Here is a 24,872-nt window from a genome sequence, read left to right as displayed (position 1 = left end):
TCTTATGAAAGAATCCCTTTAATGCATTTTGGCCACTTTGCTTTCCCCCCCAAAATAACAATAAATAGTGATCAAAAGGTTATACCGTACATGCCAAACATTATTACCAATACAAAGCACGACTTATGTCACAAATAAAGAGCCATAACATGTCTCCGTAAACAGTATAGTAAAAAGGCGTCACAATATTGTGACCCAGGAAAATGGTTCCTTTATAAAAAAAGACGTTTTACTAATAAAAGCAGTAAAACCTAATAAAACACTATTTATACAGTACAGACCAAAAGTTTAGAAACACCTTCTCATTCAGCTGTGTTTCCACCTGACTTCTGCACAACACAACTAATGATCCCAACCTCATTTATAAGGCAAGAAATCCCACTCATTAAACCTGACAGGGCACACCTGTAAAGTGGAAACCATTTCTGGTGACTACCTTTGAAGCTTGTCAAGAGAATGCCAAGAGTGTGCAAAGCAGTAATCAAAGCAAAGGTGGCTACTTTGAAGGACCTAGAATATAAGACATATTTTCAGTTGTTTCACACTTTTTTTTAAGTATATAATTCCACATGTGTTAATTCATAGTCTTGATGCCTTCAGTGTGACTCTACAATGTTCATAGTCATGAAAATACAGAAACGCTTTGAATGAGAAGGTGTGTCCAAACTTTTGGTCTGTACTGTCTATGTATCTATCTAGCTGTCTCCTATCTAGCTATCTATCTCTATGGTATTGCCGTAATCCTAATGACCCGCCAGACAAAGTTACGATGTGAATTGGGAAATGCTGGTGCTATCCACATAAGAGAAATTATAATGGCATAAAGGGAGTGACGTACCCTTTTATCCAGTGGACGTTTGAAACAGAGTGGAATGGATGCAAAATAATTGAAATAATCAATTTAAGTTCATATTGATTAATTGAGCTGACTTTTGATTTTGGTTATGTTTCAATTAATTGCTCAGTCCTACTGGATTGTAAATTGCTGAATATAGGCTTATATAAACTGCAGTCTATAGTCTGTGATTTGGCATAAACAAAACAAAGTAAATTAAGAAAAAAAAACATTAAAAAAAATCTAATTTCTGTTGGATATGGTTGGCTTATGTTATGCCTTTTCTCTTGCAGTGCTCATTGGTTTTTAGCTGTAATTTGTTTTCCTGGCCTAGAAGAACCAATGCATTATCCTAACCGATACTACCAAGAGACTGGTAGTCAGTCTTCAGCCACATCACAGACTGAAGATAATCGGACCTCTGTTCCTACTGGAGAACCACAAACCTGTTTGCAAGGTGGTTCGTCTAAGACTCCACTTAAGAAATTGCCCAGTAAAAAACAAACTATTCCTTCTGGTGACACAAGTTCTGGGACTGATGATAGTGATTCCCCAGGGAATAGAAGAAGCCATTGTGTGGGGAGGCACAGCCTCCGGAAGAGCGATCAAGGACTTCAAGAATCCGATGCCTCTATGAAATCTCCATTTCAACAAGTGGATTGTGGTGCTAAAAATGTAAACGGGATAGCAAACGAATGTAAAACTCCAATAAAACATGTTGGTAAGTATTTTGAGCAGGTTGAATGTAAATGGCCCTTTTTATCCCTTCTAGCTTCATCGGATACATACCTTAGATCAGGGGTGCTCACACTTGTACAGGGGTTGAGCTACTTATAAATTGACTAAGTCAAAATGATCTACTGTGTGATCTACTGTGTCCAATGATCTACTGGGGCCCACAAGTCTAACAAGACTGGGAGGGGCTTAACAAGTCAAGGGGCGGGGTCTGCTCTGATGCAGACGTTCTGATTGGCTCAGAGCTCACATGGCACTGCCCAGCACAGAGCCGACACCACTGCCAGTAATGCTGGTGCCCGCAGCACAGACCCCCAGGCTCCTGCCCGCGGCCGAATGGAGAGTGGGGAGCGCGTCATCCCCCGGGGCTGCAGCTTCTGTGCCGTGTGTCTCGGCTTTGGAGCGGAGGGAAGAGACACACGGGACAGAAGCAGCAGCAGCTCCGGGGGATGACGTGCTCCCCGCTCTACAGTCTGACACAGAAACTAAGGGGGGCTGCGGCCCAGGCCCCGTCCACACAGCAGACTGCAGCCGGAATATGTCTGCGCTCTCGGCCTTGCGATCGACCCATACTTCCTTCGCGATCGACCGGTAGATCATGATCGACGTATTGGGCACCCCTGCCTTAGATACAGCCTAACAGATATGTGTATATTTAAGGTTATATTTACATTTCCATAGTTTTGGGTGCCATTCTGTTTTGATAGGACCAGAACAAAATACCGAAAAGTTAACAGAATTAAAGGGAGTCTATCATTGGCTATATTGATTTTTAAATATTCATATCTTTGCCTAGCCTTTAAGGCTATTCCAGGCATACATTTTATTCATTGATCGGCACCATCATTTTTGAATTGGACTGCTTTTCTTGATATGCTAATTACCCTGCGCGGAGCACCAGAAGCCTTCTCACTGTTCCTTGAGCACCGCAGCGTTATCAGCCTTCCCCGGTTTTCATCACCCCCTTTACAGATGGTTCCTCCTCCTATGGTCTGAGCTTTACAGTTAAATACTCGTTCTGGGTCTGAAGAAGCTCCTCCCCCCCCCCCAAAAAAAAAAAAAAAAATGTTGTAGATGGGGATTGAGCTTATGCTGCAACTCTATGTGCACATAGGTCAAGGAAGTATAGTTGTATACATTCCCTAACAGGCACGTTGTTTTGACTTTAGATAGGTCTTCAGTTAGACCACCAAATGTCACTATTTCTGACGCATCACCAGCCCAGCAGGCTAGTGGGTGTAGTGGTTGATACAAATTAGCTGTGTGGGGGTCTACCCAGGATTGTACTGAAATTTTGTATGTGGGAACCAAGTCTAGAGGAGCCTATTAGTCAGTGGCGCTCTGGGATAAGGCTTTACCCTATACTAAGGACAAGGGGGATGTTTGTGACTATACACACAGTTGTACATTAATAATGACACCCTGATTTATGGTAGGTGGTAGTCTAAAGACGAGTATTGGCTAAAAAAGTGGGCCTTGTTACCATTATTCAATGTACCGGACCCACATAGATAAATGGAGACTGTCATCATATGCCTTGTTTGTTTTAGTGGACGTCTTTTTGTGTATTGCAATGTCTTTACTTAACATAAATAAAAGTTAAGTTTTCATCATCTTTAGTTGGACCATTCAGAGTCTGTGAGATGTTTAAAATATAAGAATGGCCAATTACCCTCTGTGATAGATTTGCTAAAGGGTTGTAAAAAAAAAAAATTCAGTCAGATTAATTGTAACCCCATTTTTTTCCTTCATTGTTGTTGAATACAAGCTGCACTTCTTTGTATATGAATATGGCCTCTTAGAAATCCCCAAATCAAGCTAAATAGGCTTAAGAAAGCAAAGGGGCTCCTTTGTTTTTGAGATTGGAATCTGTATATAGCAATGTTGGCATGAAGTGTGTAGCTATGCAAGATATCCAGCAGAGGGAGTTCTTGTATCTCCAGAACTGCACTTCTTCATTAGGCATGTTGTAGGCAAGTATGTCATATTTCAGAACAATTTACCTGCCATTTTGTTTTCCCCGGTACATACCGTAGACGAGAACATTTGCAACTAACCTGCCAGCCTCTTATAACATGCACATATGAATCCCTTTTCTCTGAGGATAAAAAAAAAATCCAACCAGCTTGCAGCTTTTTCTGAAGTGCAGATGGTGGGTTGTGGGCCATAAGGCAGACATCATAAACTAGTATATATATTTTCCAAGCTGTCATTTATTATATTCACTTCAGCGGCATTGAGTTCAGAGTCAACCTAAATGTTCTTGGATCTAGATTTTACAGAAATTGGTGCTGGCTGTACCATTCCTTTCTATTACACCGAGCGCTGTTAAAATCTCCGACATTTTTTTTTTTTCAATTGAAACAGTTAAAATTCCCAGATTTCGGTTTTAAAAATGAAATTTCGCAAAAATGTTCACCTAAGTCTATTTCCATGTCCCTGCATCAGAAAGGATTGACTAGTCCATGTACAGACATCTGAATCCTGCCTAACCATGAATACAATGTTGTGTTTTGTATGATCTCTCCTAGATGGATTGCACAGAATACAGATAAGCTATAGTGACTCTCCAGATGAACAGAAGAAAGGAGAAGAGGAATTCATCGATTTTTCTGATGATCAGGATAATCTGGTAGGATTGACACTTTCCCTGAAGCCTTTCAGTTTTTATTTGGTTCATCTCAACTCCATTCTCTATTCTTTTTGAAGTGGCATTTTATTTCAGTGCAAGACAGCGCAGATTTCCTTATGTTATCTTTTTATGTAAGAAAATACTAGGGCCTTTTTGGTAATTTTTTGGTTGGAGTAATTTTATTGTTTAGTTTGACAGAGAAAATTGTCCTTTGACACCGGCTCTAAGATACTCCTAGAAATGGATAAATTGTAAAATACCTTCTTTCTATATTTCTGTCTCACATGCTGTGCTGCTGCTCGCAGTACATTTCTGGTCATTACAGTTACTACTGGGTGGTGGGGTGTACTTTTTAGTGTGCGGGGGGGGGGGGGTTTTGTTCTGAGGTTTGTTTTTTTTTCTATTTTTTTGTACTGATGGTTGCTATACTAAATGTTTTCTGATCCCTAATTCTGCAGGATGAAAGCAGTGATGATGGCGGTCTTGCTGATGACAATTTTACTTCAGAAGCTGGAAAGTGGCATCTTAAACCCTTACTCTGCAAACAGTAGGTGTTGTGAACAGTTTTGAGAGTCATGGAGTGGGTAGTTACTGGAATAGTGTTTCTATGACCTGAAAATTACACACACACACACTCACACACCCATACCCTTTTATCATACTACACTAAAAATCCTGGCAGTGTATGCTCTGTGACGATCATAATAACATTGATTTGTTTCAGTCCAGTAGACTTATCTGTTGGGAAGGGTGATAAAAAAAGTAACTCCTCAGTAAGTAATATTATTATATGCAGCGTAGTTTTTATTTATTGATTTCATCACGGGTCCTCTTCCTGAAGCCTCTGATTGGCCTTAGTGGTCACATGACCGCTGAGGCCAATCAGCAGCTCCAGCACAACACCGGAAAAGGACCCAGGAGATGCCACCGAAGCAGAAAAACCGGAAGGTGCGGGAGGACAACGAAGCATCAGGGACAAATGAGTGTGCTTTTTTTTTTTTTTTTTTTTTTTTCCCACTGCCCCCAACAGATTTAAATTTTAAAATGGTTGTCCATTTTTGCCTGGACAACCCCTTTAATAGACTCCCAGCTTTAGTTTGGGGGGATCGGTTATCTTCTCCATAATCATGCAGCCCATGACCTGACAACGGCGCTGGGGGCCTTAATGTAGATCATGTGCATTAGCGTCAGGTCTCTTGCTGTATAATAGAGCAGATACCCAGAAACTATGGCAGCCATTCATCTCCTGTTACTGTTACAACGGGATGTCTGGAATGGGTTAAGGTGCAACTCCCTCAATTCATCCAGGAGCTCCTCATCCGAGCAGGGATATGTTCCTTCCATCTATCAAGTACCTTTTAATGGTTAGTAGGTCACCCTTCTCTGTATGAGATGGGTGTATACAGCAGATACAAGACCTCTTGGGCCCTGGGTCTTTAAAACCCCTACCAAGGGGTACGAGGAGAACAGGAAGCCTCTCACATGGGCAATGTCATGAGCATGTCATAATTGTTCTAGCTAAATTATATCTTTGCTAGAGGTCGTCAACGGCAAGGAGGGAGTTTTGATGATAAATGTCATTGAGTTGCTGTACACCAACCTCCCTGAGACATGTTCTGCCAAAAGCCCGCATAAAGTGTTGCAACAGGGGGTTGTTCCACAGATGCATATCGGCTATTATGTCTCAAAACCATGCCAGCTCTAGCAGCCAGCCACACCCATATTGCCACTCTGCATATCGGTAATAGATGGCTATACAAGGTATTATAACTGAGGGGAATAGTCTTTGCATTCTTACACTGCTAGGCTGGAGATCTACGTGATTGTGTTATGAGACACATGGATTAGGAGTCTGAGTAACCATGGACTTGGTTGGATTTTCATTTTTGCCTCAAGTTACATTATAAATTGAGTTGCAGATAGTATAGTCATTTGTTTTGCGCTTGTTAACAAACATATATTCCCTTTTGTGTTGTTGAGCTGTAATATAGACCATAATAATAGAAGAGGAAATACACAGGCATAGTATGCAGTCAGCATTTTTCCACTCTCTGTATCTCTAGCCCCTGTGGCTCAGAGAGCGCTTAATCTTGTTATCAATACAGCATATTAAAAACCTGTTGTGCATATGCATCTCTGGGAATCTAGCTGCTCCCCGCCCTTGCATTTCCTTCTTACATAATAAAGGTAGAGATTTTCTGTTCTTGGCATCACTCATAAATAATACATTCTGTATAAAGATTGCATGCTTTAATTTGGTGGCGGGATATAGAATTGTGCTGAGATTCCACGTATTCAGAGAAACACTTGGGCATTTCATTGCTTTAGACACATGCAGAAAGAAAGATTAGGAGCTAATCCAGAGTGATTTTTACCTAGGAAAATGACAGTCACACAAGCGTCAGAGCGGGGTTTCCCCACTGTAGACATTTATTCACTTTTCATAGAAGAGAGGATAAATGTCTGATAAGGGGAACAGACAATAGCAATTGTCCCTGACTGGCCTATGTGAATATAGCGATGGTGTGCATGCATGGCCCCCACTCTCTTCACTTGTGTGTCCCAGTGTTTCTATAGAAGTGATGGGGTAGGAGGACTTGCAGGCCTCATTCCTGTGAGTGCTGGGGGTTCCTGCTGGCATAGCCCCAGGCATCAGACAATTCTATTGCTCTGTGTAAAGTTGTTAAGCATTTGTACAATAAATTGTTTGCTCATTTATCATTGATCGCATACAGGGCCGCCATCAGGAATTTTGGGGCCCCATACAGCCTAAGTGTCTGGGCCCCCCCTCCCCCACCATTTTAAAACTACCTTATTTTGCGACATACCAATTCTGTATTACATTTCCCTTTATTTAGCAGCATTACAAGGCTTAATCAGATTCTATTTGCAGGTAAAATCTGCTACGTGTGAAAGCGCCTATAGAGAGCCAGCACCATTTATAAGAGCCCTCCTAATAAATCCTCAGGGCTTATTCACATTGCATTTTTGGCCTCCCTTGCCGGGATCTGTTGGTAACCAGTCAGAATCAGCTGTCAACTTATCCCTGCACGAAGAACTGGCCATTAAAAAAAAAAAAAAAGGGGGGGCCTGCAGTTCTCCATGCAGGGATAAGTGGGGAGCTGATTGCGACTGGTTACCAACGTATCCCGGCAAGGGAGGCCAAAAACGCAATGTGAACACTCCTTTGAAGGGAAAGTCCCACCCCCAAACAGGCTGCTATGCTAGTAGCATAGCGCCGCGGGAAGTTTAGCCCCACCCACTGTTATGTTGACTCCGCCCACTCATTAATTTTCCATTTTCCCGCACACTGTATAATCCTCCTACAGTCACCCGTAAATGATATGTCCCCCCCTCCGTCTCTCCCCCAGCTTCATATACACCCTTCATCTGCCCCCAGATTCATGTCCCCTCCATTTCTGCCCCCAGATTCATGTCCCCTCCATCTCTGCCCCCAGATTCATGTCCCCTCCATCTCTGCCCCCAGATTCATGTCCCCTCCATCTTTGCCCCCAGATTCATGTCCCCTCCATCTCTGCCTCCAGATCCATGTCCCCTCCATTTCTGCCCCCAGATTCATGTCCCCTCCATCTCTGCCCCCAGATTCATGTCCCCTCCATCTCTGCCCCCAGATTCATGTCCCCTCCATCTCTGCCCCCAGATTCATGTCCCTCCATCTCTGCCCCCAGATTCATGTCCCTCCATCTCTGCCCCCAGTGTCATGCCGTCCTCTCCTTCATCTGCCCCCAGTTTCACGTTCCACATTACACTTACCTTCACCTTCGTTCCCCCGCTGCTCTCTGCGCACCTCTCTCTCTTACTGGCGCACAGTTGTAGACGCGATGTGACGTCATCACATTGCGTCTACACTGCCGAGTAGCCACGGCAGCGGTGAAGCGAGGAGCTGACACAGGTCGGCTCAGCCGCATATGTGTCAGCGAGAGAGGCGGCAGCGGCGAAGCGACAGCGGCGAAGCGAGGAGCTGACCTGTGTCAGCTCCTCGCTTCAGCCGCGTATGTGTTCAACTCAGATCTGCGTCCACCGGACGCAGATCTGAGTTGAAACAGGATATACAATGACTGCTGCGGGCGCCAGGGGGCTGGCACACGGCGGGCCAAAACCGGGCCCCCTCCATTTTTAAATTTGGCTGGGCCCCTGACGCCAGTAGCAGTAGTACTGGCCTATCGGCGGCCCTGATCGCATATTTTATCAAGCCACAAAATTAATTATTTGTCAGCAGCACATCACGTTTTATGATTTAAGTTTATATGGTGCCTTTTTGCACCGTATAAAAAAAAAAAAGACCCTCACTCTAATCACAATATATAAATGATAGTAAACCTGTGCAGATCAGCTTCCTGTATTGTTATACTCTCTTGCTGGTGGTTTATTTGGTTTTCAGTGAAATTAGTGCAGCGCTAAAATATTGTTTGGTGAGAACTGTAGACCTTTAATCCCTTCCTGCCACAGGCATTTTTTGATTTTTGTCTTTTACTTCTCATCTTCCACACCACATAACTTTAGTATTTTTACATTCACAGAGCCATATGAGGGCTTAATGTTTGAGGGGACAAATTGTACTTTGTAATGGTTCTATTTAATATTCTGTATGATGTACTAGGAAAGTGGGAAAAAATTCCGAATGGGGTGCAATTGGAGAAAAAGTGCTTTTGTGCAACTTTCGGACATTGTTTTTGACCTTCCATAGCAGCAGGGAGTGAACTGCTAATTGGTTACAAAGGAGACACCTAGAGGCAGGAACTTTTATAGAGATTTTTCAGGCAGAAAGAAGCAACCTTTTTAATTAAAGTGGAATACATGTTGTTCCTGGGACGCACGCAATTACCACATAGATGACATGGGCTTGGCATTACTGCAATTAAAAATCGCATGCAGTTTTTCAGCAAAAAAACTGCAGTGTAAACACAACCTCATGCAACAGCTATTGTTTTTTTTTCACTGTGCACAATCTTCAGCGACCAGTCCCTGAAGTATTGTCATACTGTCCTTAGAGAGGCGGTTGTTTCTCCAGCATGACAACTGCTATGTAATTGTGGAGCCTGGTTATTAATAATTATGGGCAGTAAAGCTTGTTGACTTGCTAACCAGCAGTAAATGTTGTTTACTGGATTGTAAGCAGCTGCAGATGTACTGATGAGGATTGTTTTCTTTATATAGCTTACCTTTTATATAAACCTTTTTCCTTACAGACCATGTATACTGCTCATGGATTCTCTGAGGGGTCCTTCTCGTTCCACTGTGGTGAAAACATTACGAGAGTAAGTCATGGTTTGTGTCAGTTGTGGATCCTTGCTCTTCGTATGCCAATAGATAAAGAACTTTAAATATATTTCTCAGGTACCTGGAGGTAGAGTGGGAAGTTAAGAAAGGAAGCAAGAGAAGCTTTTCCAAAGATTACATGAAAGGCTCCAACCCCAGAGTGCCTCAGCAGAACAACTTCAGTGACTGCGGAGTGTATGTACTGCAGTATGTGGAGAGCTTTTTTGAGGTGAGCTAGTTTTTATAGTAAAACGGTCAGTCACAAATTATAATTGCATCGAAAAAGCAAGCAGTTTTAGTAGACCATTGAATAAGAATTATTTTATTTATGTATATAACGTCCATGCTTAGGGAGAGACCACCTTTTCAGGTGTGTGGAGACTTATACAGCCATAGTTGCTTCACTGCAAGGGAACAAGAGAGGAATATGCAAATCTTCCTTCCAAGATGTAAACATGGAGGCAGTGCCTCTGTTATGCTTCCCTCTATGGGAAGCACCCTGAACATCATGCCCGACTTTCCCAGAAGTGCTTCCCATAGAGGGCGGCATAACAGAGGCACTGTCTCCCTGTTTACATCTTGGGAGACAGATTTGCATATTCCTCCCATGTTTATTTATGTAGTTAATTCCTTTTCATTCAGCATATGACAATGCAGCACCTGTTTCTTCCTGAAGTGCAAAACAATGCAACTCACCAGAGTAAAACAATTTGGAGTCTGTTTCAACCTTGTCTTAAGACTCACGGCTGTTATATTTTTCTGTACTTTTCTATGACCACCTGGATAGTACAGCACTTACCAGGTTCCAGTGATGCAGGGATGGCCCTTTCCCATTTAGTATATGCTAAAATGTCAAATCCAGCTCTTTGCATCATTTAATAGGCGTGGCTCCACTGATATGGCATAGTTAGAATTCTTTCCGAGCAATAAATGCTAGTAGTTTTGGTGCTTGATATGCTATTTAAGCTTTTTACTGTCAGGAAGGCGGTGTCTGGCAGGAGCAGACAAAGGGTGTCATTCTGAGCTCTGACACTGGCGGCTTCTGATTAGAGCTCTGAATCACACCCACCTGACAGCAGAGACCTTATATAACACATAGGGAACCAAAACTAACTGCAGAAATTGCTTGGGAAAGGTAGGGGCTAGATAAACAAACAACTTCAACTGCACTGGAATCACTTATTAACAGATGCTAAGAACTGGAGTTGGTGAAGGTGGTGAAAGGTCCTTTTTAATCAGAAAAGCTCTGAATCATACCCACTTGTCTGTTCCAGTTTCAAACCACGCACATGACACTACAGTGCCTAAATAGTAAATCAGACACCAAAACTAACTTCATTGATTTCTTAGGAATGATGAGGGCTAGAGAAAAAATAGCAACTATGCTGGAATCAGTGACGTGGTGCCCATTAAATTCTAACTGGAGGTGGGGAAAGATCCTCTTTTAAGTCGGAGGTATCTCGGTTCCTAGTGGATATTCCTTTTTAGATACCTTGATCAATACTGAGCTTAGCATCTAAGTCAGTGGTTCTCAACCTTTCTAATGCCGTGACCCCGTAATACAGTTCCTCACGTTGTGGTGCCGTCATTCAGTTTGGAACACGCGTCCATAACTGCGTGCGTTCCAGCTGAATAGCGCTGCTGCAGACAGTAGTGCGGCTTCTCAGTGGCTAAAGCCATCAGAAATATGTATTTTCTGATGGCTTAAGGCATACCTCCCAACTTTTGAAGACTAGAAAGAGGGACAAAATATGCGGCGCACACAACGCCGCCCACTTTTATGTTGACTCCGCCCATTCTCATTCATTTTTCATGTGCTGCCACACAGTATAATCCTCCTACAGTCACCCGTACATTATATGTCCCCCTCGTCATCTCTCCCCCAGTTTCATATAACACCTTCATCTGCCCCCAGTTTCATGTCCCTCCATCTCTGCCCCCAGTGTCATGCCGTCCCCTCCTTCATATGCCCCTTCATTATGTTCCACCTTAATGTTTAAAACAAACAAAAAAAAAAAAAAAAACACTCACCTTCCAACGCTCCCCCCGCTGCCCGTTCAGTCTCGCTCACTCAGATAGTTGTAGCCGCGATGTGACGTCATCACATCGCGGCTACACATACAGAAGCCGCAGCGTTAAAGCAGGAGCTGGCTGTGACAGCTCCTGCTTTAATTGCCTCTGTTTTCAACTTATCGGCGTCCTCCGGGCGCCGATCAGTTGAAACCGGGACATACCTCCCACCAACCGGGACGGTTGGGAGGTATGTGGCGACCCCTGTGTTTTGGTCGTTTGACCCCCGCCGGGGTTGCGACCCACAGGTTGAGAACCACTGATCTAAGTGATTCTTTCACCACCTCAACAATACAGTGGTATATTGTATAGGAAATCAAGTGGTCATATGTCCAAGTCCCCTTGTGGGAATGCAAGGAAAAAAAAAAAAGCGTCATAACAATTTAACAAAATACTACTCCCACCAGTCCTCTGTTGTCCCTTAGATATATGTAAAAAAAAATGTAAGAAAAACGTAGAAAAGCTGACTCTGCTTTATACATGCAGATTATGGAGTCAGATTACTCAGTAACGCTGCACAACCCTATTTCGCAGCTCATGTCGTTGGCTATGCATCACAGATTGCAGTGAGCGGATATGTTTGCTATATGCTGAGTAAAATGTTCCCATAACATGTCATGTTGTTCATATCTGTAAATGGTTACTGCACATTGTGAATCATCTTTTTTTTTTTTTTTTTTTTTTTTTTTTTCTGTTGCATTTCAATTCATTTTAGAATCCCATTCAGAGTTTTGATCTGCCCATGAACTTGACAGATTGGTTTCCTCAACAAAGAATGAAGACAAAGCGTGAAGAAATCCGCAATCTTATCCTTAGTTTGCAGGAACTTCAAAGCAAAGACAAGAAGGGACAGAGGGACCTTGGCGTAACGCAGCCGACTCCACAGGAGGGAACAGAGCAGTTTATCAGAGATTTTGAGAGCGTATGAATATTTCATGTGTGGCATGCTATTTGGCCATCACGGAGGCAAAGCAGACTTGTTTTAAAATTTGCTGTACTTAGATGTTCAAGCGGCTGACCCTCTCGGCGCTTAGTCTGTCTGTGAATAGGAGAGCGAGCTAGTGTCACTGGAGTGACTTATTACAGGACTGTACATATGGTAACAAGGCCATTTCTTTTCAGTATTTATGATTTTTTTCGTTGCATTCTTAAGAAGTGTTTGTCACTCTTAACAGTAACTACAAACTCAAATTACACTTCAAATAAAAGGAACATATTTATAGGCTCACATTTTAATGTGTACTGTTATTTAGTATCTAATATGTGACAGATTTTTTTCTTTTGTATATGTGTTCACATGTAAACCGTCCATCTGATTTTTTTTTTTTTTTTGATTTTTTTTTACATGCCCTCTCCTAGTATCTCTACTTTGACGTTTAAGAGTCTTTCAGTTGCTCCTTAGTGTAAACTGACTGTCTAATAAATCTCTGCAATAGTGGGGCTAAGCCTTAAAGGCGTTGTGCAGTATTAAGCTGACCTCACACATTAGATGTGTATCAAGTGAACCCCTCAATTCAGCCAAATGTCTAATGTGTACGGGGCACCGCCTGACTTTTTTTTAAAAAAATTTCTGTCACCTGTTTAAAAGATACGGTCCCTGGAAGGTTATGTAAGTCATCACTCCATCAACAAGTGGGTGGGAACCTTTTCTTCTCCTCAGATAACTTGCTATATATATATATATATATATATATATATATATATATATATATACATATACATATATATATATTGAACAGGTGGAGAGATTTGACTAGTCCTCTTTAAGCTATTTAGTTTTCAGCATTACTCTACTACATTTTATCTATTATTCGCCTGCCTCTTATCTCCCTACAGTGTAGCTGAATGACAACTGCTCTTCTATGTAAGTTGTGATGGAATGATGTAGTGTGTGATTTATACACTGTTATGCAATAAGCAATGTACTTTTTCACATCTATCTTAGCCTTTGACTTAATGATTTCTTTGTATATTGGCCGTCGTTCATGCTGTCGTCTTTTGCTTCAAGTGACATTTATTACCAGGTCCACTCACTGTTTACACGGAATGGCGGACATTTTGTAAGCTGAGAATTAAGTTGGTTTGTCAGTAGATGCCACTGTTTGTAATGTGGTGCAAGTACTAAACTCTTCCTACCGTATGTCTAGAAACTGCCATCACTTATCAAGTCAGAAGGGACCAGACTGCTCAAGTATGGCAGATTCCCACAGAGAATCCTGGCGTAGTTTGTGTGTAGTACCCATAACAAAGTAAATCCTAAAGGTAGGAAAAGTAGAACAGTAGACCTCTGGGTTTCTGTTCACCTAATGCAATTGTGCAAGAAGGCCTTGGTACCTGTACCACCTTGGTGCCATGTTTTACTGTCTTAAGTGAAAATCCACCATTTATATCTTACAGCTTAGTAACTATACAAATGATTTACTTTACTGTTTTTGTATTGATTTTTAATTACTTTATATTTTCTCCATTATTATACATTTAATGAATTGACCAGCATTCATTTTATCTATATATACACTTAAGTTTATGCTGACATACTTTATACCAATACAGTAGGCCACATCTAGGAAAGAAATGATATAACCCATGGAATGGACTAAAGATGGCACCAGTAATGTGAGCCCCTGCTATTCCATTAATGCTATTCAGGAATCTTAGGGAATAGTAGATAACGGAGGAGCAGGACAAACACATTAGGGAGACTTCTAATGCCATGTACACCACTTGTTTGTTTGTTTTTTGTTTTTTTTTACATACAAGGCAAAATAAAGATGCAAATGTTGGCTTTTGCACAGAACATAACTTTTATTCCCTCTCCAATTTTCTGAAAGGGCGTGTGGTAAGGGGCTGCCTTTATGATCTACGCCCATTTGCTGGTGTAAATGATGCCTGAAATCTTTGATCGCTATGAACTGGAGGAGATTTTGGTGCAGGCACATGGTCCTATGGAGAGCCCACCTTCTTTATTAGCAGGCATGATCCTCGTCATAAATGAGGCACATCTTCCACTAGTGCAGGATATATGAAGATGGCATTGAATAAATCTCCCCCATTATATCTACAACAGCATCTCTATATCTAGTCTGTAGAGAAGCAGACCATACATTTTTATTCCGAGTTTGTTTTTTCCAACAGTTAACTTTATGAACAACATATCCATACTACCTAGAGAAAGTTGTGTTTAACAACTATATAATCGCCTCGAAACGGGCAGGAATGTTATACTATGGATGTAACAGAAATAAATAGTGAAGATATACTCCCTTAACCATAATAATAGTGATTTCACTGGGAATCCTATTTAATATTAAAGGGAGTCTACCATCTTGTCCAAACATCTGCCACTGCCATGTTACACTTGATAAACAACATACCTTTATTATGTATGTCACTTTTTGTAGATTTGGAAAAAAATAGATTTGAAGTGATATAAAAATGAGGCAGTTGGTGCACTCAGGGCATGCCTACAGCTCTAGGAGCACCAATCTTCCCACTTGGACCCCTACTGTTTCCTTTCTGCACCACGCTGTGCAGATGGAGTGGATCCTCAGACTGTTATGACTTCACCCTTACTACTTTAGTGAACTCTCATAGGAGTCATTGCTCTAAGAGCCTTACTCTGGGAGCTGGAAGCAAAGTACACGGGTTACTGACTTGTATGAGAAGGTTACTGTATGTCAGCCAAATTTTAAATATATGCTTAATGGACAAATGTATGACTTCCTATTCTATAAATATTGTAAAAAATAGTACACACATAGATATACATACATACACACACATTTATACACTAAACTATATATATATATATATATATAAAATTATTTTGGGCGGGGACTCAACTGTCCCAGTGTCTGCCAGTGCGGTCCTGCTGCTCCCATGTTTTCTTCCAGCAGTAGTTCCCACCACACATGACTGCTGAGGCCAATCTGCGGATTAAGGAAAGGACGCAGGACTCCACAGCTGGGGAGGACTTACACCAAAACAGCAGAGCAGCAAGACAAGACCGTGCTGGGAGGACACCAGAGCACTGGGGACAGGTGAGTGTGGTTTTTGTTTTTCTCCACCTTCCCCGGTATAATAAAATTATATAATTTTTTTTTTTTTTTTCTGGACAACCTCTTTAAGGTCAAATGATTTGCTATTTTTCCTCACCTTGAAGTACACACAGACACTCAGTTTGTGCCAAGCGTCCATGTGTTTTCAACGGAATAAGCTGTTGCTAGACATCTAGTGGTATCTCACTTGAGATCAATGTAGCAGGAGTGTTGAAATCCAATATTTTCCCCAGCTTCTGCCAGATGAACATTGGTTGTAAATCTAATGCACGATAGTCGGCCACTCCCGATTCGTTTTAGCAGGCTTAGGCAAATGTACTCGAATATGTATACCTAGCATCACTAACTAAACAGCAAATAAATCGTCATTAAACACTGTTACAAGATAAATTTAGCAAATTATTATACAGTTCCTTGACTATGTAGCTGTAAAACATGGACTAAAATGCCACTATCTAACAGCAATGACTGTGAAGGACGAAAGTGAGCTACTGAAAATGTTAAGTCTTCATAGCAATATTTGACATAGATTTTGCTATCCTTTCCTTATGTATTACTAGTATTTTAAGGTAGTTTTCCAGGATTACAATATTGATGACATATCTTTCACATAGACCATCAATATCAGATCAGTGGGGGTCCAACACTCAGCACCTTTCTTCTCAGCGATTTTGAAAGGTGGCAGCTAAGGAAAGGCAGTCAATATTGTGAGGCAGGAAAATGCCTTCGGATATCTTCAAACCATGAACTTTTCCAAAAATGTTAATACTCTAATAGTGATTTGCCAACCATGTAATCCGTTGTATACTTCAATGCTCCCAAGGATAAAAAAGGAAGCTAAAGTTGACGAGGTGCGTACCAGATGATGTGTTCCTAGCAGACCTGCTGGTTGAAGCGTCATCCAATTCTTCATATGCGGTGTGTACTTGTATCTGCTCTGTATGCTCCTGATGCTTTGTGGAATGGGTTTCAGTGCCTTGCATCTGCTCTGTTGTTTCACAAACTCTACAAATTTCACCTCGTTCTTTAGCAGCAAGGAGATGCCATAAGTGCTTAAAAAAAAGCATTTTTTTTTTTTTATCTTTGTACTGGTAATATCTCAAGTACTGTAGCCTGATCTGTATATTGCAGTTTCTTATAAGAATGCTCAGAATGGAATATCAACTAAAATTCTGCTATATCTTCATTGCTTTGTTTGCTTGAAATAGATATATTTTAATGCAGTCCTTTTGGTCATTGTTCATTGGATGAAATCTAACAATGCTCCATAGACTAAAAATTATATATATAATGTATACATATATAAAAATATATGGTCTGGCTTGTTCTGTAATACATATGTTTGTTCAAGGGATACACCTTTATAAGGTTTAGCGTTTTTTCACCAATATGAGATTTTGCAAAAAAAAAAAAAAATTTCTGAATCCTCTACTTATCAGTGCTCCTTATTCCATATCTTGTATATCCATCTACTTCTAGACTTGTTATATAACTGTATACAGAATGCTGGAGTGTTAGTGTTTTCACACTGCATAGTTTAAAATAGGGTTATCTTTTTTTTTTTTTTTTTGCTTTGTTTTTGAGCCTACTTTGTTGTTAGTTCTGTAATAGGTTAATTCTATAAATAACTTATTTATTATTTTTGAAATAAAATACTTCCAAAATGTTAATGTAAATTTATTGTACTGTATATTTCAGGTCTTTCTATTTTGTAACTGTAAGATATAGGGCAAGATTTGTTTATGCCATGTATGCCAATTTATTGGTGGACCAAGCATGAAAAGGTCACACATTTTGTGCAAGTCAAGTTTTTTTAAAAAAAAAATTTGAAACTTTTTTTTTTATATGCTGCACTCACCACTTTCCTGAATGTAAGTGTGGTATAGGTGCAGTCACTGCCCTGCCACATTTACAGTGCTGTTTTTATTCCAAGGCTATTCAAAGGATCTTGAATACTGTTGAGGATGTTTGTATACATAGGAAGAAGGTGTTTCACAGCAAGAATGTCATACTTTTTTTCTGTAAATAACAAAAAAGACAAATTATAAGTTAGTAGTGTTCATTGGGGTTCATCATTATTGGTGGCCAAAAGGCATGAAGGAAAGGCTTGTTCCAGTGCCATTTGTGTCGGAAATGGCGCTCAGTGTAACGCAATCCGGCCTATGGCGATAGTGTCACCAGGATATCTGAGCAGTCTGATGCAGATAGGTGTCTTGTGAACATGGCAGCACATCGCAAGTTAAGTAACTTTGAAAGTGGGATGATCGGTGCAAGATGCATGGGGCATAGCATTTTGGAGTTTATCCGGGAATTTGAGTTTCCGAAGTCAACAGTGTCTCGGGTGGATCTGCAATATAACAGAGACAACATTGGCAGCTGTATAAACCAGCGCACCGATCGACCATTAGTGTTTGATGAACGGACGTCATGTCACCTCAAGAGTCGTACGGGGCTCTTGACGGTCTACTGTGGGTCAAATCACTGCCAATTTGAATGTGGGGCACCAGGACCACATTTCCACCAGGAATGTACGCCAAGAACTGCACCGCATAGGCTTCAATAGTCAATGCCCGACCTGTGTCCTTTTGCCGATGCCGCAACAGAGCTCGAAGACTGGCATGGGTCAGCGACCATCATTATTGGACCATGGAACAATGGCGGCATGTGGCATGGTCTGATGAATCATAGTTCCAGTTGTACAGAGACGATGGGTGTGTGAGAGTGTGGCATATGCCCCATGAAGCCATGGATCCTGCATGCCAACAGGGACATGTCCAGACGGGAGGTGGCTCCGTCATGGTCAGGGCCATGTTCACATGGTCGCAGCTGAGCCCCATTGTCCAGGTGCAGGGATCAATGACCGGTGCTCGATACGTGCAACTTATGGCAGACCATCTGCACCCCTTTCTGGTGTTGGAGTTCCCTGACTGGGATGCTGTGTACCAACAGGATAATGCAACATGTCATCGCTCGTTGGTGGCACGGGACTGACTTAATGAACACACCAGTGACCTCACAACCCTCGATTGCCTTGCCCGCTCGCCTGACCTCAACCCCATAGAGCATTTATGGGACACTGTGGAAACCAGTGTCTGCTCCATGGACAAAGCGCCAACTACAGAGGACCAATTGTGGACTGCAGTGCAGACTGTGTGGATCAATATCTCTCCAGAACTCTTCCAACACCTCGTGGAGTCCATGTCTAGTCATCTTGCTGCAGTTATCAGGGCTAGTGGAGGGGCGATCCGCTATTAACAGCCCATCTGGTACCTTCCCATGACTTTTGGCCACTCGGTGTATTACGTCTGTCGAAAGGATGCAAATTGATGGTGATCTGTTTAGACATAAATGTAATAACCATCAGTTTGCATCCTTTTTTTTGTTTCCTTTAAATTGATATAACAATCAGAAAATGTGATCTGAATAGACCCTAATATGTATGGCCAGTTCTAAGCTATGTTTACACTAGCATCAAGGCTTCTGTTTATAATGGAGCCAATAATGGTGAACCTCAATGGAAACTACTGAGATGTCATTCTTGCTGTTAAATGGTTGTAAAAAAAAACAAAAAACTGGGGTAAAAAATATGATCTGACTAGATACATGTAACGGTCTATCAGATCAGTGCTGGGCAGGGGAAAGAAACTGCTCTCTCCGTAGTGCAGCTGGCAGACTATGGTATGCCAGCAGTCTGTAACCCAATAGTATATATGTTAGGCACTCCTTGAGTAGATGGGGGAACTTGTGAAAGATGCAAAACATCAAAAGTCACTCTTGAAAGATCGGCAGCACTTGACCACATATGGACAATATTAATGTTTTATTAGTAACCTATGTGAACAATAACATAGTGTTAAGACACCAGTAAATGTTTAGTAGATGTTACTCCATACAGTTGGAGAATTTGGTCAAAGCCTTGACCTTCATCAGCAGAAGTCTGTCCGAATAAAAATAAATGGTGCCTATGCAGCCCGGACCCTGTTTCCCAACACTTAATCGTGACAGAGGCTAGGAGAAACACTCCTCTCCTGACTGCTGTCCTCTTATACAAAAGCGGCAGCAGGGATTGATAGTCATCATTACTGCTTGCACAAGGATAAGCGCCAATCCCTGCTGCCGCTATTGTAATATTTTAGTACTGAAAGGACAGCAGTTGGGAAATTAATGATTCTCCCGACTGCTGTATGTGACCAGTCAGTTCTATGTGGGGCGCTCAGGAGCATTATACGGTATGGTGGGCACTAATGTCTCATTAGTCACCTCACACAGTATACTGGTTCTTGGTGCTGTGGAGGGGGGCTAAAGGGGCTTTTTGTGCATGTAACCCTTGTGAGTAGCAGGGGCAGGTGGTTACCAGTTAGTGACACTGATCCCTCTACTTCATTTGACCTCTAGAGTCATATTAATTTGCTACTAATTTTTCATGCCTACACCTGGGGAGTGTCTTCTCCTCTGAAACATATGGCCATTGGGATTTATGTCGATGAAACTTAAATATTAGTAGGTAAAGTTACACTGAAACAATTTATTCCTGTCTCTTTGCCGTGCTCTTTCACCTAGGTAACATATCTGTATTTGCTGTCAAAGGAGTATTTGTACTAATATTTACCTGGAGACATACACGTAACTTATATTTGACTTTTATTTGAGGCAAACAAATGCCGCATCAGAATTGGACCAAAATACGACTGTTGCAGCTTCCCCCTCCGAAGTAGGCTCAAATGAATGGGCTTAGGCCGGAGGGTGCTGTTGCGAGGTGGGTGTTGCCAATGGGTCTAAACAGCTGGCACCTGAGTTTTGAATTCAGTTTTTTCTGTAAAGAGTCCTATGCTGTTCCTGAGCTATTTATGGTATTGCAGCTCACCTCTATTCAAATGAATTGCAGCTTGTAATAAAAGTCTATAGCAGGCAATCCTGGAAGCCTTCAATAGGCTCCTGGCTGTTATGTTAATGGATCACCACCCCTGAGTTTCATTCCAGAGGGGTGGCAATTCACGCCAAAATCACAGCGCCCATGTAATACTGGTAAAATGGTGACTTGGTCAGTTTTGACTGAGGCATTCATTCAGTTAAAACCTGCGATCAGTTTGGGCACTGATGGCGGACATTGCCAACAGGTCTACATTGTATAAAAGTATAACGGGCGTCTGGAAAGGGTTAATGTAGACTCAGCTGACCATCTCAGGGTTAGCATATGAAAGGAGAGATTTGAAAGGTCATATATTTATTATAGGACTGAAAGCAGATACCACAGAATCTACCACTGATAGACTATGATGTGGATGGCTCATCTCTTCCCCTCCTTGTACAGTGACCTCTTGCACAGGTCACAGAGTGCACATAACACTGTCCCACAGGGGTCAATGAATCCGTTTTTTCAAGTACATTTCATCAGTTCATCTATCAAGTAAACACCATGTCAAGAACAAAAATGACAGTCAAGCTAGTTGTGTAGATGAATTGCTCCATTTGTATTGATGGATGGAGCTGTTCTAAACAGTCCTTGTAAGGAAGTCATTCAATCATTCATAAATACCGTATAATCGCAGCGGAAAATCCATCCTGGTTTGTCATTTAGTCCATACTATTGTAACCCTTAGAGTACAGCTGGATTTCATGCAAAGGAGCCTGTGCTAGTGATAGATACATTACTAAAGATATACACCCACACTTACAAAGCAGTTTATCCCAGACTTTGGCCAAAACTGTACCTCAAAATAAAATAAGGCAAATGATAACGTGGGACCTATTTGTAGCAAAATTTACAACTCTTTTGATCTCTTGCTAAAGTCGGGAAATAATATGAAGTGGACATGGTTGTCAATGAGATATTGTTCAGGCCACATGAATTAACTTTCCCAAAACGGTCACTTATTGTTGTAGACATTTACTTTATGTTAAGTTAATATAGTTAGCATATAATCTGGGAACCTTTACTACTAGAGATGAGTGAACAGTGAAAGATTTGATATTCATTATTCGTTTCGAATAGCCGCTCAATATTCGATTATTCGAACTAATATTGAACCCCATTATAGTCTATGGGGGAAAATGCTTTGTTTTGTTTTGTTTTAAATTCTCATTTTATTGAAAAGTTTGAAACATTAAAAGTACAAAGGTGAAAAGAGCATCCGTTATAATCATACATCCAAACAATTGAAAAATTGAAAAGAGCAATTACAAATAACATCTTGATGACAAAGACAACAGGTAAATAGGGGCCTATCGTCCAGGCGGCCCCAGTGTCACATTATGCCGAATATGGCAATAAAAGGAAATAAACTGTCCAATGACATATAAAATTATTACATTTTAAGAGTAAGTGGGATTAAACCACCAAAAAAAAAACAAAAAAAAACAAGGTAAATAGGAAGGGGGGAGAGAGGGGGAACAGGTACGTTGGAGTGGGTAGGATGCGGAAAACAGGGAAGGCGGAAAGAAAGGGAAGAGGCAGGGAGACGGTATTCCCATCCAGTCAGACAGTAGAAGAATACAATCATAGGTGTAGATATTCATAGGCTGGCTCTACAGAACGAGTACTAGGAAGTTACAAATATCAATCTGTGTGTATAGACGTATTTTGGTCCAAGAACCACGGTTTCCAGGTTTTCAGGAAACTCTCATGTGTACCTGTGGACCAACTTAAAAGTTCCTCGAAACGAGCAACTTGTGAGACCTTCTCATTCCAGTGTGAGATCGGAGGGGCAGATGGATTTAACCAATAATAGGGTATCAAAGACTTGGCCAGTTCGATCAGATGTGTCTGGAGATTCCTCCGGTGGTGCCTGAAATCGTTTGAGGGGGTGGATAATAAAACAATTGCTGGAGTTAGATCAATAGGAGAGCCTGTAACCCTCTGAATAGCCGATTGGATCTGATCCCAATAATCCCTAATGATTGGACAGCTCCACCAGATGTGTAACATGGAGCCTTTCTCAGTTTTACATCTCCAGCATAAATCCGTGTCAGAGAGCCCACGATCATGTAGCCATATTGGGGTTCTGTACCACCTAGAGAGAACTTTGAAGTGTAGTTCCTGTAGCTTGACGCACTTAGAAAACCCATGGGAGTGCTTCAAAATATGAGACACCTCCTCCTCCGTGAATTGAATCTCAAGATCTTTTTCCCAATCTCTAACAAACTTCGGGGTCTCTACCTGAGCAACATCAAGTAAAATTTGTTTGCACTGAGCCAGATTCCATCTTTTATTGGAGGGTAGCGAAAGTATTTGTTCCAATTTAGTAAGAGGTCTAAAGAAGGCTCTTCGCATGGGGATCGATTTCAGGCACCAGCGAAAATGATCGTAATGAAGAGGGGTTATGTTAGAGAGAGGCATTCTTTCCTGAAGTTGCTCTAATGGGAGGGGTTCAAAATCCATAGTGTACAATTCTGACAAAGTTAAATGCCTCAGTTGCGACCAGAAGCCACCGTAACCATCTATGGGGTTCTTTAATAGTTTTGGTGCAAGCTGAGCGGGACATAATCTAGAGGGAGGGGGGGGCTAATTTATCTCTCCACTTCAACCAAATCCTACAAGGGCCTTTCAAAATACAATCCCAAGTCGGGTTTCTAAGATGTCGAGTCTCTGGGGTCCAGAGGTGAGAAATGAGATTTTGTCCATGCTGTAAGTCTGCCATCTCTCTAACTATAGAATTTTGTCTTGGGGAAGCTAAAGAGAGCCATCTCGACAATAAGTTCGCCTCATAGTACAGTGTTACATCAGGAAATTGGATACCACCTGCACTTTTCCTACAAATCAATTTGTCATAAGCCAGTCTCGCTGGCTTTCCTCTCCAGAGGAACCGGAGAAAAAGTGACCTGAGTGAGCCCAAGTATGTGTTAGGGAGATCGATCGGCAACATTTGGAGTTTATACAATAACTTTGGCAAAATATACATCTGTAACAAATTACGTCTGCCAAACCATGACAAGTAAGGGATGTCCATTTTTTGCAAAGAGGATTTTAAGTCATGTAAAAGAGGGAGAAAATTTTCCTTATATAAATTGAGAAGATTGCTGGTTAACTTCACTCCTAGATAAGTGATATGATCTCTTTTCCAGACGTAAGGGGACGAAGCCTCTAATTCCCTTCTAGTTTTGCTCGGAAGAGAGATCACAAGCACCTCAGACTTAGAAACATTCGGTTTGTAGTTCGATAACTTCCCATACTGTTCCATCAATTTAGTAAGTATGGGGAGCTCCTTGGCTGGATCCGTGACCAGAAACAAAACGTCATCGGCAAAGGCTACACTGTGCAATGCCCGGGAACCCACACGAAAGCCTACAATCTCGGGATGTAGTCTAACAGCCTGTAATAACGTTTCGAGGGTAAGAATAAATAACGTGGGCGATAACGGACACCCTTGGCGGGTACCGTTTTGTATATAGAAAGGAGTAGAGAGAGTCCCATTAACCCGAAGTCTGGCATGTGGTTCTGTGTAAAGCGAAAAGACCATCTGGACAAATGTGGGCGGAAAGCCAAAAGATTTAAGGGTGGCTGCCATGAAGGACCAATTAACTCTATCAAAGGCCTTCTCGGCGTCAACACCGAGAAGGACCAATGACTTGCCTGAGGATTTAGCCAGCGCTATGGCATGCAATAACTTATGTGCATTGTCTTTGCCCTCCCTTCCTTTGACAAAACCTGCTTGTTCTTCGTGGATAAGTTTGGGGACAATGGCTTTCAATCTATTTGCGAGTAGTTTAGCCCAAATCTTAATATCCTGATTCAGGAGGGAAATGGGGCGGTAATTTCCACACTGCGTATGATCTTTGCCTTCCTTAGCTATCAAAGTTATAAAAGCCTCTTGAGACTGTTTAGGAAGTTTTTTTGCCAGAGATCAGGGCATTGCACAGTGCAGCCAGCTGGGGAAGAAGAACATCTTGCAACTTCTTATAATACATGGCCGTCAGACCGTCCGGCCCCGGGCTTTTCCCTAATGGAAAACTTTGTAAAACATTTTGCAATTCTGGGACAGTAACAGGGGCAAGCAATTTCTCTACATCCTCCGAGGGGACAGTCGGGAGTTGCAATTTTTGTAGAAAGAGGAGTGTCTGTCTATCCCTCTCTTCGGGTGCGTCTGCCTTCTCAATATTATAAAGTTTTTCGTAATAATCTCTAAAGATTCTAGCAATTTCATGTGTATTACAATGTGTGATCCCTGAGGCATCTTTAATCGAAGAAATAAATGATTTTGCCTTCGCTTTCTTCACTAGGGTTGACATAGTTTTACCCCCTTTATCACCATGTGAGTACACACGA

At 41.6% G+C, this 24,872-nt stretch overlaps 1 protein-coding gene across 6 annotated transcripts in view; it reads left to right on the top strand.

The window, feature by feature from the left end:
- SENP6 (SUMO specific peptidase 6) overlaps positions 1-13,172 on the top strand; it is a 55,266-nt gene extending 42,094 nt beyond the window's left edge. For 3 of the 6 annotated variants that reach the window (XM_075268301.1, XM_075268300.1, XM_075268299.1), the window contains 6 exons: positions 1,129-1,556; positions 4,102-4,202; positions 4,661-4,749; positions 9,413-9,481; positions 9,561-9,711; positions 12,268-13,172. In XM_075268301.1, coding sequence (XP_075124402.1) covers positions 1,129-1,556; positions 4,102-4,202; positions 4,661-4,749; positions 9,413-9,481; positions 9,561-9,711; positions 12,268-12,480 — 1,051 coding nt within the window. In that variant the 3' untranslated portion in view covers positions 12,481-13,172. The remainder of the gene's footprint in view (positions 1-1,128; positions 1,557-4,101; positions 4,203-4,660; positions 4,750-9,412; positions 9,482-9,560; positions 9,712-12,267) is intronic. The other 3 variants (XM_075268303.1, XM_075268302.1, XM_075268304.1) reach the window with 1 other exon arrangement.
- The last annotated feature ends 11,700 nt before the right edge of the window (positions 13,173-24,872 follow it).

The sequence above is a fragment of the Leptodactylus fuscus genome, chromosome 3 (genome assembly GCF_031893055.1).
Source record: "Leptodactylus fuscus isolate aLepFus1 chromosome 3, aLepFus1.hap2, whole genome shotgun sequence".
NCBI lineage: Eukaryota > Metazoa > Chordata > Amphibia > Anura > Leptodactylidae > Leptodactylus > Leptodactylus fuscus.
Note: the sequence above shows the minus strand (reverse complement) of the source record. Positions and strands in the feature narration are given on the sequence as shown.